Raw genomic sequence first — 20,713 nt, 5'->3', positions numbered from 1 at the left:
TTGGACTGGCTCCTGTTGGAACAGTTACTTATGAATTTATTTCATGTAAGTGCCATGTCTCTCTCTGCTCTGTTGTAGAGAAATGCTTCTTTTTATCATGCTTGCAGCTAGCTATATTGATCACTTATCAATGATGTTTAATATGTCTTACACAGAAAGACCTAGGGAATCGATTGATGCCTGCCTTCAAAACACCTTCCAAGATTCCTTTCTCTGATGTGAACATTGGCCAAGGCTCTGCCCATCCACCACGCTGGACATCTGATAGCACTGTAGCAGAAGTCACCAGTATTCAGCTGGAGTTCAGGGAGCTCTCTCGTCTCACAGGGGATGATAAATTTCAGGTGCACATAAGCAATTTATAAACATTTTTCTTTATCTCACTCGTTTCCTCTCTTTGGTGCTATAGTAGACTTAAGATAGCACTGTCATGGCCTGCCTGCCCTCTCTCATAGCCTTGCAGATAGGTTCAATATGGGGAGAAATAGGTGGATAGATATGAGCTTTGATTTGATTTTGGGATGGTGGGTGATCAGTACGAGAACAATGCTTGAAGGATAAAGTCTCACAGAAGATGTCTTCTGTAGCCCTCATTACATTCATTTTACTATGTTTTAAAAAAAAAAAAATCTTACAACCCGCAGTTATCATTCAGATTCAAAGCTGCTAACAATGAAAACTAGATGGTAATTAGGAATTACATCAGATAATTTTTTAATAAAATCGACATAATTTCAAGTGGAAGTCAAGCAAGACAACATTAGATCCACAACATCACTACAGGTCCAATACATATTTTCTAAACAAAAAAGTTTTCAATTATTCCTAAAACAGAAGTAATAATTTCTCTAATAACTAAAGGAAGAGCATTCCAGATTAGTACTGTCTGAATGAGAGCACTCAAATTGCTCAGACAGGTCATTTAGGTGAAAGGATTTGAGAGATGCATCTTGATTTGTTCTGTTTTGTGTTGCAGAAAGCAGTGGACCAAGTGACCAAACATGTGCATTCCTTGTCAGGGAAGCATGATGGGCTGGTGCCCATGTTCATCAACACAAACAGTGGACAGTTCAGCCACCTGGGAATTTTCACGCTGGGAGCCCGGGCAGACAGCTACTATGAATACTTGCTCAAGCAGTGGATCCAGAGTGGAAAGAAAGAAAATGAGTAAGACTCTTTCTAGAATCATAGACACTGATGCTTTCCAAATATTTACACTGCAATCTGCTAATACAGTACAGTATATGGAAGGCTATTTCTTTAGCACCTCTCCAGACTGGTACAGCTTCACTGATGGATAATACCTCATCATGACCAGCAGGTGGAGACTGAGACAAAAACCTTTGGTTGCAATACAAGTAACTATGCTTCCTCCTAAACTGACCAGTCTTCTCTCTCAGCAGGTGGTAAGATATTGCTCTCTTCTCTAGGTTAGTGTAGGCCTGTTGAAATTTGCATAGTGGCCTTCTTGTCTAGTGCCAGAGAGAGCTTGGGGGGACCATTTCGGGGGTCTTTCTGACCTGGGGGGGTGTCACACTCGATGTATCATAAGTAGAGTCCCTCTCCGCTTTCTTCCACCTCATATTTTTTCTAGAAGTGCCTCAGCTGTAAGCCTTGCCACTGATACCGGAAAGGCATATAGCTTAGAAAGCCAGTGGAGTCTGTTCTGAGGGAAACAAAAATATCCTGAGGCAGTGCCGGTTTAAAGGGAGCCTTTAGTGTATTGCTGTTTTATAGTAACAGCACTTTTTTCCCTTAGCAATGTTGCGTATTGCGTAATGAGCACTTTTAAAGGGAAAAAGTGCACATTGCGCTCCAGATGCAAGGTCGATTCGTGCGGCCAGTGCTCACAGTGTGTTGGCCACCGCGAAGGTGAATCCTCGTCGGCTTCAGGTGCCGGCATCTAGGGATCCCCTATGCGAGTGTCTTTCACACCGGCAGCTGAAGGAGAGGAAGCCTGGGCTTCCCTCTTTGCCTACGCAGGGATTCCCCCAGCCACCGACTGTCAGGGAAATAAGGTTCTCTTACCGCCGAAGCTACTGGGGTCTTCCTATCAGCTGCTGCCGGTTTGCCTGCTTTAGTGGCTGGGGCGGTTCGAGCCTCTCAGCCACTACAGGCCTTGGGGGCATTTTTTTTCAGTGGCTTTGCTCCGATTTTGACAGGAAGCACTTCCATTTTGTTTGCAGCCTCAGGTTACCTCCCCCATGTATTGGAGAAACAGGGGAAGGTTTCTTCTGGGACTTCTGCTTTGGCAGTGAGTCTCATTGGGCCACTAGGGTTTTTTTCCCCTGATTATGTTTTAGTCTTGGGCAAGGCTTAGCTTCAAGCAGACAGGGGTCCTGCTTCTGTCCTGGGGGGGGAGGGGAGATTCCCTCCGCATCCACTCCAGTTTGACCCCCCCCTCAGCACCAGTTTCGTCCCCATCTACCCCTCTCTCGTTCAGATGGCCGAGGGTCTCTTGGGTTGATGTTTTTTTTCTCTGGGGAGTAGTTTTCTCTTAATGAGGACCTGGACCTTTTGGGAGACTTCCAAGATCCTTGGGGGGATGGATGCCGCTGGCGAAGATTTTTTCCATTTCCGCCAGCTGGTGAGGATGCATCGGTGGTGAGCATCTTTCAGCGAGAAGAGCTTCAGGAGCTTATTCTTCAGGTCTCTTCGGTGTTGCATTTTGAGGAAGATGAGAAGGAGCCCCCGTTTGTGGTGGATCCCCTGTTTTGGAGGATCCACTCGGCATCTGGCTCTTTTCCTATGCATCAGGATTTGCGGGATATTGTACTTGTGCAGTGGAAAGTGCCTGAGGGTGCCTGAGGCACCCTTTCATTTTGCGCTTTTCTATAGTCTGCTTGTATTCCATCCTGGAGGGGGATAGGGATACCTTGAAGTTGCTGGTGGTGGACGCAGTGGTTTCGGCTATTGCGAAGCAGCATACAGTGCCTGTTGAGGGCGGCTCTGCTTTGGGAGACTCTGAGAGCATAAGTTGGAGTCCCTCCTTAAACAGAATTTTGAAGTCCTTGCCCTTGCAATCCAAGTGGCGATATGTGGCGGTCTGGTTGCTCGGGCTTGTTTTCAGTGGGCTGAGCATATCCTTGACAGTGAGTCTGATGACTGGTCCTTGGTGTGGAGCAGGAAGTAGCCAAGATTAAGATGGATGCTTCTTATCTTTCTGTTGTGAGTGTCGGCCAAGTCCATGGCCCTCAGGGTGGCTGCTTGTCTTACCCTGTGGCGCCGGGCTTGGTCAGCAGATGCGGTATCAAAGGCTAAGCTGACAAAATTTCCCTTTCGGGGGTCTTTCTTGTTTGGTGAGGATTTGGACAAGTTGGTTCAGATCTTAATGGACTCTAAAGTGCCTTGTCTTAACTGAGGACTGTGCCCGTCCGCATGCACTAGGAGTAGTACTCGGGGGCGTTTGCGTGATTTCCGCAGATACCGCCATGGTTGAAGGGGCCACTTCTTTTCAGGCCTCCAGGTCTTCCTGGGGCCGTTCATTTCAGACACTCACAGACACCACTGAGACATGTGCTGCAATTAAAGTCTATGGCAGCCTGCAATACACAGTACAAGCAAGGAGATTAGTACCTCAGGAGCTGATTAAACTGGATTATCCAGGTCTTCTGACCGCCTCACCTTCCCTGTCACCACAGATCACGACCATCAGGACCCTTCAGGGAAATTAGGGAAGACACGAGGTCCGGTTCTAATCCCGGCATACCTCCATGGAACCACAGCAGCCTATGCTCTACCCCTTTGTGGATGAACCAGGGGAGAGATGGCTCCCGATCCCGGAGACCCAATCCAATCTGCAGGCTGTGTAGAGGGCTTACTGCAGTTTAAGCTTACAGAGCACCCTCCAGAAGCAGACAAAATTTAAAATGTCTGCGATCTCCCGCCGAAGGATCACTCACAGAGTTGATCCACAGCACTTGGGCAAACCCACAAAACAAATCAAATAAAGACTAGGAATTTAAAACAATTCACGAGCAGAAGAAACTGATTTCACCCATGCAGCGAGGCTGCAGGAACAAACTGAGCATGACAGGAAACAACCAGGCAGATAGCCAAGAGAGAAGGACACAAGTTTTATTAGCCGTGCAGCCGAGGCTAAAGAGGATGCAAGATCCCATGAGTTCAGCCTCCAGAGGAGATTTACAAGAAGGAAGATTAACAGAGATAAGAAACCTAATCTTTCATTCTCAAGGTTTCCGGGTCCCAGATTTAGAGATGTTACACCTGGGGTAACTGGGACTTCCACCTATCCCCGCTCTCCGGGGGGAATCCAGAGAAGATGGTGTTATGCCTTGATTCCCCTTCTCTACCCCTAATTAGGGAACTCCGAGCACCAGTCTTTCTCTGCCGACAAAAAAAAAAGGAAGTAGCCTAGCGCACAGTGCTGGTGAAACCTTGTTTGGAGTGCAAGTTTTGCTTTCTTTGCTGCTTGTTCAGGCTGCTTCGACAGGCTGCGCTATGTGACCAGTCAGTCACGATGCCTGCCAAGGTCCCTGTTAAGACAGAGGGGAAAGTAAAGCAGAAATCCAGGAAGAGAAATTCCAAGGTCCCTCCTGATCCTTGAGCATGGTAATTTCCCAGTTAACCCCCAGGGGAGCCTGAAATCTCTGAAAAGTCACTAGGCAGTCAACATCCAGGTCGCCACCGGGGGAGCCCAAGAGCGGTGCTGTAGCCTGCTGACTCAGCTAGATCAGGGCATTGCCCTGCTCTAGAAAAGCCAGCAGCTTGGGAGAAGCAGGCAGGCAAGCTAGGGAGAAGGATCAGGTTCCTCTCCCAGGATGACCCCCCTGGTTCAGGCAGAGGTGATACCAGTACACCTATGGAGGTAGTTGAGGCTGGAGACACCTTCGATCTGCAGGATATTGATGAAGAAACTCTGATGGATTTTCAAGGGAGCTTGCCTGAGGAGTTCTTTGTGGATCCTGAACCTATGCAGGTTGGACTTGCTGCCAGGTGCTAATGATCTTTTGTTTTCCTGCACTGTGAGTTTTGTTGGGACTTTTTGGTTTGGGAACTCAGCATTTTGGGGTTTAAATTCTTGAAGCTAAGAGTGCTCATTTGGGTGAGATTTGCTAACACCCTGGGCGGGTATTTTGAATAGCTGTTTGAAAAGCTAATTGTAAGGCAAACCTGGAACACTCTTGTTTGACCCAGCAGGGCTTCTTACTCTGTTGGAGGCTTTTAATTGATATCTGCAAGCAGTGCTGAGAGCAGTGCAGAGGACTTTTAGTGGTTCCTTGTTTGGGAGCAGTTGAAGAGCACAATCTGGCCATTTGCTCTAAGGAGAGCCAGTGCTCAAGAACATTGTTTTTTCCTCTGGTGAAAAGAAGGAAAACCTTGAACCTTTTATTTTTCTCTTTTGTTATGGGGTTTTGGTTTTTGCTTCTATTGGACAAAACTGATTAGCTATTTTTGGTTGCCATTCTTGACCTTAATTTTGATAAAAGTAAAATTCACCTTAGTACATAACTTTGGAGTTGTGTATTGCTGTGTTCCTCTTATCACTCCATTCCTGCAGGGTGACTCCAGTTCAGGTCACACGTCTGGGTAATTATAATGTTCAACCACTAGTAGTGCTGTGGAATCCCGATCCCGGGCCGCAGAGTGGTGACATCATCCTCCAATGTATTTAAATGACCTCACACTGACAACCCAACTGCTGTATAAAATGTGTATTTAATAATAACCAAAAGACATCTTACATGGAAATAGCATCCAATAGGAGAGAGTAACAGCAGTTAGGCAAACGGAGGGATAACACAGAATGCCGGCACATCTGAGATGCCCAGTCTGTCTTAAGGGTAATCAACAATTATGATGGCTTTTTATACCCAAACTTAGGAGCCTGGGGTACAGAGTACTGCATAGTTCAGGAGTGGTCAACTCCGGTCCTCGAGGGCCAGAATCCAGTCGGGTTTTCAGGATTTCCCCAATGAATATGCATGAGATCTATTTGCATGCACTGCTTTCAATGCATAGGGAAAAAACCCATATAAACCCTAATACCAGAAGGGTTTAGAATCCCTGCTTCTGATTTAAATTGAAGTTAACAGAAGAGTTGGAATAATTGTGTCCTGAATTTGCACAAACACAGAAGTACTGTGAAAGAACTGGGCTGAACAGTCCCAGCCAGTTCCAGGACTTTGTAATAAGGACTGACAGAGCATAGCCTGTTGAAAGCACATGTTTATGGAAAATTGCCAGATTGTGAACTGTACAGCTGTGGAGCCTGGTTATTTTGTTTATCCTTTCACCACAGTATAAGCCAGAAAAACCCCCCATAATAATTCACACTAAACACCTTTGGACCTTTTTATTTGATGCAGACACCCCTTTACCCTCCATGCCTCATTCAACCGTTCGGCTGAGGCTTGGATGACCCAGGTCAGGACTCTGGCTAATCCAGTCTAGGTCTTACCCGGTCACAATACTTAATTACTGTTGGATTGTCACTCTTACCTCCTCTTCCATTAAACTTTGCTAGCAGTTTGTAATGCAGAGAACTGCGCTGAATGGCCCGCGCAGCTCCCGACACTCCTAAGAACTCAATGAGCGTCGGTAGTAGCGCGGGCCATTCTGCACAGCTCCCTGTGCTAGAAACTGCTATCGCAGTTTCGTAAAAGGAGGCCTTAGTTATTTTTAATGATTGGATGATTTACACATAGCAGTAACATAATGTCTCTCCTGAGGGTACTTCTGAGGGCTTTTCCCTTCATTTCCTTCTCAGTTCCTTTTCCGTTGAGATGTGGAGGTGAGTGAGGTGGGGTGTGGTGCTGAGTCTTGTGAAGCGTCTTGGTGCACTGAGATGAGCTAAGCTGATGTTCTAGTGGCAAGTGCAGTGTTAAAATTTCTGGCGGCTTCTGTAAATTTTGTGCTAGTAGATCAAGTTGGGGTGGGGGGGTTTGGGGTCCAGTGTAGCTTCGACTTTAGGCGGCTGGGCAACTATGAAGCACAGGCAGGAAAGTGCTGGGTCAATAATGGAAGCAGCAGCAAGACCATTTTTAGTGGGAGCCGATGCCATTTTGGGATCCCCTTCTCTGCTCAGATGCCCACAGATCCTTATCTGCCTGGAGCAGATAGAGCAAGACCTGTCTCAGGGCCTGGTTGGCCCTCAGGAGAGTGCCCCTGGGGAGATGGGGTTTCCCCTTGACTTTATGCTGTTCATGTACAACGCTTTTTGTATAATATAAGTAAGTCTCAAAGCCCCAGAAGATCAGATTCAGCATTTGAGGTGCTGGGCATTTCAAAGAGGCATCAATTGGATTGGGATTTTGTCTGAGAGGAGGAGGATTTTGTGGGCACTCCTTGTGATTTGGAGGCCTCAGAAGAGGGCCTTTCCTAGGGGGATGTTATGGAGAATCTGTGGGAGGAGGACCTGCCCAGGAGAAGATCCTGCCTTGTTTCATTTATTCCATTATGATGGGTTGTGGGACCTTATTCACACAGATAGCCTCCATACTTAAGTTTGAAGCAGAAGGGACTTGTTAGGATCCAAAACTATTTGGCCCTCTCATGAACGGGGTAAGATACCTCCCGAGGACTTGCCCTTGCATATAGCAGTGGATGACCTGATTTTGGCTAAGAGGGTACCGACAGATGCAGGCTTCAAAGTTTGGTAGGTCTATGGTGTCCATTTATCAAGTCACAGCTGAAGTAAAAGAGAAACTAAGACCACCTCAGGTGAATGTGCTGGTTACATCGGTGACAAAGATGACTACATTTAGGGATCCTCAGGACCATATGATAGACACTTTGTTGCAATAGGGTTTTGATGTAACTACCCTAGTCCAGTGGTTCCCACCCCTGTGCTGGAGGACCACCAGGCCAGTCGGGTTTTCAGGATAGCCCTAATGAATATTCAAGAGAGAGACCAGCATATAATGGAGGTGCCAGACATGCAAATCTGCTCCATGCATATTCATTAGGGCTATCCTGAAAACCCAACTGGTCTGGTGGTCCTCCAGGACAGGTAGTCATCCACATTAGCAATGTGGTACAAGTATGTCTATGTTGGGCAGAACAAGTTTGTACAGCCCATTGGTCTTGTCTGTTCAAGTGCCAGAGATTTACAGGATTGAGATGGGAGTTGTCTTCCAGGTGGACTCCTGTGATATAGTCAGGGCCTTCTCCAAGGGCATTGTTCTTCTTGTGGTTGCCCACAGGTCCCTGTAGTTGCAACATTGGTCAGTGGTCCTGGTCAAAAGATCAAGTTGAGCTAGCTTTCTTTCCGGGGCAAGTTCCTCTTCAGAGATGATCTGGACAAGCTGGTAAAGAGTTTCAGGGACCTCACTAGCCTTGCTTCCTATTTAATCTGAGCCCTCTCTGGGTGGCTCCCTTTTCAAACTGGGCCTCTGTCCTGAATGGGCCCTCTCCTTCCTCGTGCATCTGGTTAGAAATATATTGTAAGCTCTTCTGTTCATGCACTCTCTCTCTTAGCCCTGTTCCCCTGCACTCTAAAATAAATGCTTTCCTCTGCTTTGTTTCAGAAGTGACTGCAGAGTTAGCTCTCCACGCCCCATCTCTCTTGCTGCTTAATTCTTGCCCCTTCCCCCACTGCCTCTGGTTGACTGACTGGCTGTAGCCCCTCCCAAGCAAGCACTCAGGTGACCTCAGTAGCCTTTGCTTCTTATTTAATCTCAGCCCTCTTTGGGCGGTACGAAGGAGCGTGAACAAGGAACACATGCTCCTTAGTTCTCTTCTTTGTGTTCCTCCTGAGGGCACCTCTCTATTCTCACTACCTCACTTTTTGTACATTTCTCTTTCTCTATTCCACTCCTACTGGCTCTAAATTACTTTCTGCTTCTTATACTCACTCTCCCCTACCTTACTCACTTTCTCTCTCCTCTCCACACCACAAGTCCTCCCTATCCCCTCACCAGCCATCTTGTCATCTACCTTATTCTCGGCACTCAAGCTCAGACATTCTCTCCCTTCCATTCATCCATCTCCTTTCTCTTTGAGCATCACCTGTCTTCGTCCTTGCTGTCATTTTTCCCCTTTGCTTTGGTGTGCTCTCCTACTCCTCTTTCTGCTCATCACCGGGGATGTCAATCCCAACCCTGTCCCTTCCATCTGCTTCCCCACGTGTGTAACCATCCTAATGTCCTCTCCTTCAGTCCTCCTCTTTCCTTTTCTCATGTGCCCTGTGGAATACTCACTCTGCCTCCAACAAACTGCCCTGCATTCATGACCTCTTTATCTCCCAGTCCCTCCACCTGCTTGCTCTAAACTGAGACATGGATTTGCCCTGAGAACTCTACTGCAGCTGCTGCCCTCTCCCATGGTGACTACCACTTCTCCCATACACCATGCCATACTGATAGAGGCGGAGGTGTTGGGCTGCTTCTCTCTCCTTGCAGATTCCAACCTTTTTTCCCACCTCAGTCACACAACCTTTCCTCATTTGAAGTCCACTCTGTCTGCCTATTTGCTCCTCTACCTCTCTGGATATCGCTGCCTATTTGTGCCTCTACCTCTGTGGATAGCAGTCATTTATCATCCCCCCCCCCCCCAAACAAGTTTCCTGCCTCCTTTCTCATCAAATTTGACTCCTGGTTTTCTGGCTTCCATGATTCATCTTCTCCCTCCCTCATTCTTGGAGATTTTAACATTCACACTGATAATCCCTCTGACAGAGCCTAAGTGTCTTGCTTTAACCTCCTCATTTGACCTCCAGCTGTGCTTTATCACCCCCACTCACCAGTATGGCTACTGCCTTGATCTTGTCTTTTTCTCCAACTGCTCTCTCTCTCTCTCTCTAATTTCTCTACCTCATTGCTCCCCACCTCTGATCATCATCTGATAACCTTCATAATTACCCTCCCCTTCAGCTATGCCCAGTCATCACCAACAGGTTTTGAAATCTTCAAACCCTTGCTCTTTCAATGTTATAAACCACTGCTTCACCTCTCCTTGTCTCCACTGTGTTATCCAAGTCAGTCCACGAGGCTGTTTCATTGTACAACTCTATTGTCTCTTCTGCTCTTAATACCCTTGCTCTCTCTGTTCCCTGCTCTGTCAGGCATACCAAACCTCAGCCTTAGCTCATTCCCAGTATCTGCTACTTATGTTCCTGTACCCGCTGTGCTGAATCCCTTTGGCTCAAATCTCACACACATGCTGACTTCCTTCACTTTTAATTTATGCTGACCTACTTTAATTCTGCTCTTACGCTGATTAAACAAGACTTCTACATCCAACTAACTAACTGCTATCTCTCTGTCATGCTGAACTTCCTCCTCAAAGCGCCCCCCTGACCCTTCCATCTCTCCGCAGAGGATGGCTGACTACTTCCATGACAAGATTCACAAAATCACACTTGAATTCACATCCTTCTCCCCTATCCACCATCCACTCTCCTAACTTTCAAGCTCACACCACCTCTTCTTCCTTCGTCCAAATAACCTAGGAAGCTCCCCTTGCCTGGTCTCACCCTCTTGACCTCTTATCAACTGCTGCTGACTTTTCTTCTTTCTCTGAAATCACAGAGGAAGAAAACCGCACAACTTCTGTCCTCTGCCAAGCCTACTGCATGCCCCTCAGACCCTATTCCCACCCCTTTACTTGATCCCATCTCACATACTATTATCACTCCCATTTGCCATATCCTCAACCTGTCCATTTCCACTGCAACCGTCCCCCGATGCCTTCAAACATGCGGTGATTAAGTAGCTTTTCAAAAAACTCTCACTGGACCCCATCTGCCCATCCAGCTATTGCCCTGTCTTCCGTTTCTATCTAAGCTACTCAAGCATGCTGTTCTCTGTCACTGCCTTGATTTATTTAATCTCAACAGATACTTGATCTTCTACAATCAATAATAATAATAATAATTTTTATTTTGTATACCGCCAGACCCAGGGAGTTCTAGGCGGTTCACAGCAGATAGATTCAGTACAAACAGTGCAGTTGAGGTTGACAACAAAAACAAGCAAAGCAATTATAAAAAGTAACATGCTGGTTATACGTCTACAATTTAAGTGAAGGGAGCAAAAAAATACATGCAACATGTACAAAGAGAACAAAGTACAATAAGTACAAGGAATAAGGACATGCATAAGTACATGCAGTAGTACATGCAGCAGAAAGTACATGCAGCAAAATACATGCAATAGATACAATAAGTACGTGCATACAGTTTAAGATAAGAACTGCAAACACGCCATAAGGAAAGAGCCTATAAGGAAAAAGTATGCAAGCCGTATTCTAATTTATGGAAAAAGAGGTATTTTTATGAACACGTTAGAATTGACACAGCATTTAGAAAACGAATTACCTATGATGAGTTACCACGTAAATCTCCCGCTTTTTTGAAATTAACATAGCGGTGGAGTGGTGGGGCTGAGGTATTTCAGAGAAGACACTTATACTTAAAATATGCCAACCTAGTTTGTTCATTCATTTATCTAGAAATAATTAATACATTACATTAGTTTATTTTATTCCGCCAATACCTTGCGGTTCTAGGCGGATTACAAAAGGATGAGATTCTGGTCATATCCAGAAGATTACAGAGAAGTTATTGGTTGGAACATTTATAGTCTGGTGATGAAGTGAGGTTATTAGTTTGTTTATTTATTTATTCACTTTTCTATACCGTTCTCCCAGGGGAGCTCGGAACGGTTTATATGAATTTATTCAGGTACTCGGGCATTTTTTCCTGTCTGTTCCGGCGGGCTCACAATCTATCTAATGTATCTGGGGCAATGAGGGGGATTAAGTGACTGCCCAGGGTCACAAGGAGCAGCATGAGTTTGAACCTACAACCTCAGGGTGCTGAGGCTGTAGTTGTGTCAGGAGTTTGTCTTGACATATTTCTTGAATAACCTGGTTTTTATTTCTGTCCTAAAGGTATTGCAGTTTGGTGCTGAGATCAGTAAATTGAAGATGTGGCTGTCTAGTTTTGTTGCTTGCGTGGCGAGTAGTCCATCGTGTATTTTTTAACACTGAATTTCTTTGATTGGTGGTGTGTCTAAGTTCTCCTTGGTCTGGAAGAGTTGTTCAGAGTTAGGCAAGTGTTCAGGTAAGATGGTCCATTGCCATGTAGGGTTTTGTAGAGCATGCGGTAGAATTTTAAAAGTATTCGTGCTTTTACAGGTAGCCAATGTGTGTCTTGGTAAGCGGCGGTGATGTGGTTGTACTTCTTCAGTGAGTAGATCAGTCTGAGAGCTGTGTTTTGCACTGTTTGTAGTTGTTTTGTCATGGTGGCGAGGCAAGATAGGTACACTTCTCCCTCCGTATTTGCTGTGATAGGGGATTAACAGACCCGTGAATACAGAAAAATCGTGAATAACTTTTTCATGTTATTTGCTGTTTTCTATTAAAAACCATTGTGAATATGGTGAAACCGCAAATAACGTGGTGAAGAAAGTGCTGGGAATCGGCGATTTTCGCTGTAAACGCTTAGAATCGGCGATTTCTCTATGCAAACTGATGTAATCGGGGGGAGGAGCCAGCAAACTAAAAAACGCAAATGCTGAAACTGCAAATACGGAGGGAGAAGTGTATATGATATTGCAGTAGTCTATCAGTCCTTGTATTAGTGCTTGGACTAGGAGTCTGAATTGTGTTCTATCGAAGAATTTGCTGATTTGTCTTGAGTTACGCATGACAGCGAAGGCTTTTAAGGCTTTATGGGTTGTTTTGTTGATATGTATTTACATTGTACAGCCTCTGTCTATTGTCACCCCTAGTTATTTTAGGTGGGGTTGTATGGGGTATGAGATGGATTTTATTTCAAGGTTCATTATGGTAGGGGCTCTTGTCGTTTTCAAGAAGAAGGGACTTTGTTTTGTATGGGTTTATCTTTAATTTGTGGGTTTTCATCCATTGTTTACTGTCTCTAGTGTTTTGTGTAAGTGCATTTATTGCTGTGGGGGACAATGCTGTGCATTGTCTTTTGAGTTGGAACAGTTCATTGTCAAACCATTTATCTGAGCACGTGCTGATAAGATTGCTGCAAGATCTTAGCCCATAATAAAAAGACCTCGTGACAGCTACAATAAGATAGGTTTATTAGTAATAAGCATAAGGCAACTCACATGAAATAGCAAAGTAACATAACATAACTTTATTCTTCTATACCGCCAACAATCAAAGTACAGCATATTGGCTACAAAGGATAGCATACATACAAAATAGCAATCTGATGTTCTTTTGGGTCTGACTCCTCTCTCTTCTCTCCTCCTCCTTTATACTGAAACGTGACGTCACCTGGTGCCAAAATTGATCTTTCTATATTTCCCTGAAAGGTGCATTTCCAATACTAAGGCTAATAACTCTAGAGAACAGACCCCCACCTTCCTGAGTTACACTGTCCTTCACTAGTGCTTCTTAGGAGAACATCATATCATGTCCCAAAACAATAAGGCACCACAGTCAGGAAATCTAACTGCTGGTTTTTGGAGCAAAGGTAAATCTCTCTCTCTTGGAAATATAACTATTTGGGGTACCACAGGGGTCTTCGCCTACAATATGCAGGTCTTATGCTTGCGTCATCTTCCACCTACATTTTCATGCAGATCTTATTCCTGATTCGTCCTCATTCCCCTCTAAAATTCCCCTCTGGAAGCATATACATAGGAGGCTTCCCCCTCTTGATCATGGTATAAGGAGCTTGTAGTTGTTGTCATGACATCGTCCACATCCAGTAGGAGTGGAAGGATGAAGGGCCATTATTCAGAAATCAAGCTTAGTAAAATTGGGAAGGCAATTGTCACTACCACCCTTAATCTAATATGACATCAGTTTCAATAGGACTCATGATATCAGAATAAACCATATAAAACAAAATCTGCATAACAATAATACATAAGAGCAAGAGAAAATAAACAAAAACATCAATGATGCGGCATACAAACCTAAGGTTTAGATTAGATTAGAATCATAGAAATATCTGAAAAATTCTTGCATCAATAATACATGTGATGTTTAATGGATTTATCTTGTCGGGTAGCTACCTCTCTAGGGGAATAAAGAAACAGAACTATTGTTCATTAATACGGAATGTCTGAATGGTCTGAGAGACATTTGGAGCATTGAGATCAAGCACCAAATTTCTGCATCTCAATGGCCACGAATTTGGTCTTGGAGAATGAGATGTACAGTGTCAGCATCTATGAGATAGACTTGGTTATTTTTGTTACATAGAGTGTTTTGGAAATTAGATACAAAAATTAGATAGTTCTAAGTCCAATAGATGCTGGCACTGTAATCTGGAACCTGGGACATTAGATCATCTACTTTATTTTTGTCCCTATATTAAGATTTTTTTTTTTTTTTTTAAATTCTTTATTCATTTTTAAACTTTCATCAAGTGTACAAAAATTCATAATAATCACAATTAATATGAGCACTTGAACATCTTATCATTATAACCTATAAATACAAATGTAACCCTCTCCCTTCCCTCCCTCAAAGCCCATTATTCATTATAAGATCATATACTTGAAACCCTCCCCCCACCCAATACTAAATGGTGTATAATTAAGATATTTTGGAATTCAATATGGTCTCAAGTAAATACATTATTGGAAAATCATGTGGCACTCTCTTACGATCCAGTGCTATTTGGCATGATGATGAGGAAAAAGAGTCAAATATCGTCAGAGAACAACAAGCTTTTATTAGTTATGACAGGGGTTGCCATCCAACACATAACCAACAATTGGAAAAATCATAGAAACCTTAGTTATACATTTTGGTGGAATACATTATGCCATATATTTAAAATGGAACGAGCAATAGCAGTACAAAGAGGGACATATACTAAATTTATAAAAATATGGGGGCCATTGGCAAAATATTGTAGTGAATAGTCAGCACTTCTTCTCTTCTCCTTTTCATTTTCTTTTTTTTTTTTTTAGCACACTAAAGGGGGGAGGGAGTTGGAAATAATGTTACATATTATGTTATACTATGATATATAATATGTGTATATTTTTATTGAAAATATGATGAAGGGTGGGTGGTAGGGGGGTTATTGATATTACTAGATGTTTATATGGCAGATATCAAAGTGCTATTCTGGAATAATTTGTTGTAAAATACTCTTGTGCACTTGTTGTTTAATTTGAAAACGAATAAAGAATTATAAAAAAAAAAAAAAAAATACGGAATGTATAATAACTAAAATAAAGAAATAAAACAATCCTCATTCCCTAAAGTACAAGAAATATCCTGGAACCTAAAAGCACTCTTGCAAACTAAGCCTAATATAACACATTAACTAAAGGAATAAAACGGCAAAAGGAAATAAGCCTAGCATAAAAACGCTTAACTAAAACAACGTGTTAATGTTGTGTGTTTGGAAATATACCTTATCAGAAATGCATAACCTACTTATGGATGTCTAATCTTAAAAAAAAAAAAGAAATAACACTCTTAATTAAAGTTAAACTAAAGTGTCAAACATGAAAAAGGAACAAAATGCATTGGGATGGCTTGGTTCATGAAGCCGTATGTAGCTCTGGTATTGGAACTCTTCTTTCAGTGCACTTCACTTCAGTCAAGCAACAAGAAATGGATGGAAAGAATCCGTTGAGATTAGAGATAATCAGGGTGCAAAAATGGGAGTCCAAACAGGATGAAAGATTCAATCAGGCAAAGCATAAACTAACATTGCATAAGTCCATAAAGAGGCTACAATGCAAATCAACAAGTCCACATTTGCAAAGAAAAAAACCCAGAAAACAAATCAAACAAAAACTTGTAAAGTCATCTTAGGCCGACAATCATGGTGGCAATAATAAATCAGGCAATCAGTCTTTAAGTGCTGGCAAACGAAGAATAGCCAAGGGGCGTTGAGCCAATCTTCGTTAAGCCGCAGGACTCAACCATGGACAGGCATTCCTGAAATCAGGCACTTGTTAAGTCTCGTTCTTCATAGTACAGGTTTCTTTATGTGGAGGAACTCATTCCCCCTCTGGATACTCTACAAATGAAAGTCTTCAACAAATGTTAAAAAGATGATACTATCAAAAAACATAAGAGCAAATAGATTTTTTGTTTGTTTGGAGTTGCACCATATCGTCTAGGATGGTATTGCTTAGTGTGTTCCAGTGGATTATGAACTCTTTGGTGTTACCTTCTGGGATTATGGATCTACTTCGACCTCACCAAATTCTGGAACAATCTTTTGATGTGTTTCATAGGTTATGCTGTGGGGTTTTTTGTCTGGATTTTCCCTGTGCCCAGTTGATATTGAAAGTGTATATGTAGTGGTCTGACCAGAGGGAGCGTGTCCAGATTCCAATTGAGCGAGTTGTTGTGACATGAAGGCTGCTATGTTGAGTTGATGTCCCTTTTCATGTGTGGTTTGGGGATCTAGGATTTTGTAGGAGAGGGCTTCTAGGAAAGAGAGAATGTTTTCTATTTGTTGGGGGGGTTTGTCCTCGAGCTGCAGGTTTAGATCTCCTAGGATCAGGTTGTATGCAGAGGTTAGGGAATTATATATACTGTAAATTCTTTGAATTCTGATTTTGCTGTGTTCCATTTCCCTGGTGTTATGTAGAAGAGATGACAGGTCATGGTTCCCTTTAGTGTGTCACTTGAGAGTTGGCAGGCTAGTTAGGTCCATGGTGGGGTGAATGTTTTGTCTAGTATGCTTATATTCAGGGTGTTTTTGGCTATGATAGCTAGACCCTTTCCTTGTTGTTTGTCTCTGCAGACCACTTATATTTTGTAGACTTGCGGACAGACTTCCGTTATCCATGGGTCATTGTCGGATGTTAGCCAGGTTTCTGTGAGGAAGAGGCATTCTAGCTTTTCCGTTTCTAGCCACTATTTATTTGTTCTGTCTTTGGGCCTATGGCTCTGATGTTCATGTAGGCACATGTTATCTATGTGTATTCTGTTTGGTAATTATAAGTCGTTTTTGGGTAGATGAGAGAGTTTGACCTTGGGAGGATTTTTGTCTTTGAAGGTTTTTTTTGGTTCATTAGTAGGTCGTCTTCTCCATGTTATAGGGATGTTGTGGGGCATGCTGGATGAGCAGTCTGTCAGTATTGTTTGTGTGACTTCTCCTGACTGGTTGGTGGTTTCTGTTGGTTGTTAATATTACTGGGATTGGGGACATGTAGTTTCCTGTTGCATTCTGATGTATTATTATCAAGGTGAGCAGTAGAATAGTTAGCAATTGTTTTGTGTCATCTGCTTCATTGTGTGACTTATGAGAATGGAGAATGGTGTGTTTGGTGTGTGCTTTGAATCCTGGGCTTTTGTGGTGAGTGAGTGGAGTGGTTTTGCATGTTTTGGGGAGTTTTTCCAGGGGTTTATTTGTGGAGACATCCTTGGTCCACACAAAGGGCCCTTCACAAGGCCTGCCTGCTCGGCAGCCCTTTAAAGGGCTTAAGAAGATGACTCTGAAGCAAAAAGGGGTGGGGCTTCCCGCTGAAGAAAATTTGTTTTCAGAGCAGCTGCTTCTCTAGGTGCAGTGAGAGGGACGACTGGCCTCCCTTTCCCTCACTGCTTGATGATCAAGTGGCAGCCTATAAAATACTAATAGTAGAAGTAGTAATATAAGATCCCCATCTTGCCAGAGAATAATACCAAGGGAGCCAGTAGAAGCTTCTTGGAACTTGACAGGTTTAGGGAATCCAGATGCTAAGGTTTTTCAGAAAGGGCAGTCCTTATGGCATGGTCATAGAGGAATCCAAGATGTGGGGGCTACCCCTTAAAAAAAACAGTCCTGCAGTTTCTAATTAAGATGTCAGGGCCCTTATTCAGGTAGTTATCAGGGGGTCATCTACAGCAGTATTTACAGAGGTGGGTCCAGGACAAATGTCAGGAAGTTCTGCTTTATGCAGCGAGTGGTGGACGCATGGAATGCTCTTCCACAGGAGGTTATTAAGGAATCCACTGTGCTAGGATTCAAAGGCAAATTAGATGCACATCTCCTTATGAGAGGCATAGAGGGATATGGGTGATTAGAACAATCAGGTGTATACCTGACTGGGCCTCCGCGTGTGCGGATCGCCGGACTCGATGGACCATGGGTCTGATCCGGAGATGGCAATTCTTATGTTCTTATCAGAGACAGTTATACTTTGCAGTTTGCACCACCTTCGCAGGACTGTCATGGGATAGAAGGTAATGTCCTATTATGGATTAAGACTTGGTTAAAAGATAGAAAACAGGGTAGGGTTAAATGGTCGATATTCTCAATGGGGAATGGTAAATAGTGGGGTTTCTCAGGAGTCTGTGCTGGGACCGCTGCTTAAGTACCTTTCTTATTTCTAATCTTAATGTATATTTTCTGTAAACCGCTTAGAACCTAACGGATGTAGCGGTATATAAGAAATAAATTACATTACATTACTTTGGATGTAATGGGTGCGTCAGTTGTAGATAAAGTGATGGTACCTGGGACTGGTAAGGAATTTTATTTAAGATCTTATTCGGATTGTGAAACCAGTTAGGTGGTTTATGGTGTGTGCCCTTGTGGAAAATGGTGTCTGGGTCAGACAAAAAGAATAATTAAGCAAAATATAGCTCAGCATCTTAGTAATTTGAGATTAAGTAAGGAAGAGACGCCTCTAGTAATATATTGGATGTTGAATAACCACAGTATAGAGGAAGTACGCTTTGCAGTTTTGATTAAAGTTGAACTAGCCTGAGAAGAAAATGTATCAGAATTCTTGTTAAGGAAAGAGCAACGCTTGATTCATCAGTGGAATATAATTGAACCATGGGGTCTTAAAGAAGTAGAGTGGAATTTGCTGTAATGTTGTGAGGTTATTGAATGCAGGTGAGGTTAGTAATTGGGGTTGTATAGTAGGAAGGTAGTGAGCTAATCAGTTTATGCAGCCATTTCCCATGTGGGAACTTGTGAATCCTGTCGGTCCAACCGGTGCCTGGTTTGTAACAAACCCCGGGTTTCTGCATTTTGTTGAAGATGAATATTTACATGGTATGTCAAGTATTTAGAACAGTGGTCCCCAACCCTATCCTGGAGGACCACCAGGCCAGTCGGGGTTTCAGGCTAGCCCTAATGAATATGCATGAGCGAAATTTGCATATAATGGAAGTGACACACATGCAGATCTGCAGCATGTATATTTATTAGGGCTATCCAGAAAACCCTATTGGCCTGGTGGTCCTCCAGGACAGGGTTGGGGACCACTGTTTTAGAGAGTATTGATGTAATGGTGTGTTACTAGGAAGTAATGTTATTTTTATGCTTTGTGAAGGTTTGAGAGGAGACTACTGCCTCATTTCAGTTACAGCTCTTGAGGATGCTTGACAGCGAAACTTCTCTGTGTCAGAGTGACTGATTATAATACAGCAAAAATTCAGTGGAGTGGAGTATAAAAGGCCAATTGCTTATGATTCAACAAAAGAACTGGTGGAGTATAATTTGGAGAATATACCTTAATCTGTCAGCCGAAGAACAAAAAGATTTGACAGTTATTGTGTGTAAGGATGGAAAGAGGAAATTAATGGACACTTGTTTTATTTGTGAACTGTATTGTAATTTGTTATGTGGGGGGCGCTGGTTGGTATGTATTTGGTATATAGTGTGTGGTGAATATGTATGTTTGCTATTTGATAATTTAATAAACAAGTGTAAATATTGAAAGAATTTATAAAAATTCAAAAAACTAAATGTAATAGCTTCTTGAATATTTAAAATTTTGGAGCTATTTAGTAAATTATATTTGATCCCAATCATTTGAGTGGTTAGGTTGGCTACTAAGTAATCTAGAGATGAAAAGAACGAGTGAGATAATAAGATTTGCTGATGACACAAAGCTGTTATATTGTAAGAGCATTGTAAAAAATTACAAGATGACCTTGGGAGACTGGGCATCAAAATGGAAAATGTTTAATGTGAGCAAGTGCAAAGAGATGCATGTGGGAAAGAGGAAACTGAATTATAGTTACATGATGCAGGGTTCCACATTAGTCACCACCCAGGAAAATGATAAGTTGAAACCCTCAACTCAATGTGCATCGGTGGCTAAGGAAGCAAATAAAATGTTAGAAATGATCAGGAAAGGAATAATAAACTAAAATGAGAATATAACAGTGCCCTTGTATCACTTCAAGGTGTGGTCATACCTTTTACTACTGTATGCAGTTCTGGTTGCCACTTCTCAAAAAAGATATAGCAGAATTAGAAAAGGTACAAGGGATAGGAAAGGCTAAAGCAGCTAGGGCTTTTCAGCCCAGAGAAGAGATGGCTCAGGGGAGATAGGATAGAGGCCTATAAAATATTAAGTGGCAATGTTCCCTCTAAGCTGCATGACTGTACACCTTTTAGCAGGAGGCCACACAGCCATTCAATCCCATCGTGCAGTCAGTGGAATCAGGACCAGCGCCCCTCTGGTACCTCAACTTCATCTTGTGCTGCTGCTGCTTTTCCAAAGCAGCAGTGGCAAACAAACTGGCTATAGAACCTTCCCATACATATCCGTGGCTGCTGGCCCTGCTCTCTCCGAAGTCACTTCTTCTGGACAAAGCCAGCAGCCATGGATATGTATAGGAAGGTTGGCAGCTGGTTTGTTTATTTGCCACTGCTGCCTTGGGAAAACACCAGCAGCGTGGAGATGCTAGGGGTGACAAACGCTGGTGGATATGGGGTGGGGGGTTAGGGAGCAGACACTGGTGGATGTGGGATGGATGGGAGAGAGGGGACACATACTGGTGGATTTGGGTTAGGGAAGAGAGAGGGGGGCAGATGCATGTGGAACAGGAGTGGAAGGAAAGAGAG

The 20,713-nt window shown here is 43.2% G+C and overlaps 1 protein-coding gene across 1 annotated transcript in view; it reads left to right on the top strand.

Annotated features, from left to right (window-relative positions):
- Positions 1-20,713, top strand: part of MAN1B1 (mannosidase alpha class 1B member 1) — a 245,232-nt gene that overhangs the window by 164,076 nt on the left and 60,443 nt on the right. The window contains exons 8-9 of the mRNA XM_033961549.1: positions 156-344; positions 977-1,167. Coding sequence (XP_033817440.1) covers positions 156-344; positions 977-1,167 — 380 coding nt within the window. The remainder of the gene's footprint in view (positions 1-155; positions 345-976; positions 1,168-20,713) is intronic.

This window comes from Geotrypetes seraphini, chromosome 10, assembly GCF_902459505.1.
Source record: "Geotrypetes seraphini chromosome 10, aGeoSer1.1, whole genome shotgun sequence".
NCBI lineage: Eukaryota > Metazoa > Chordata > Amphibia > Gymnophiona > Dermophiidae > Geotrypetes > Geotrypetes seraphini.
Note: the sequence above shows the minus strand (reverse complement) of the source record. Positions and strands in the feature narration are given on the sequence as shown.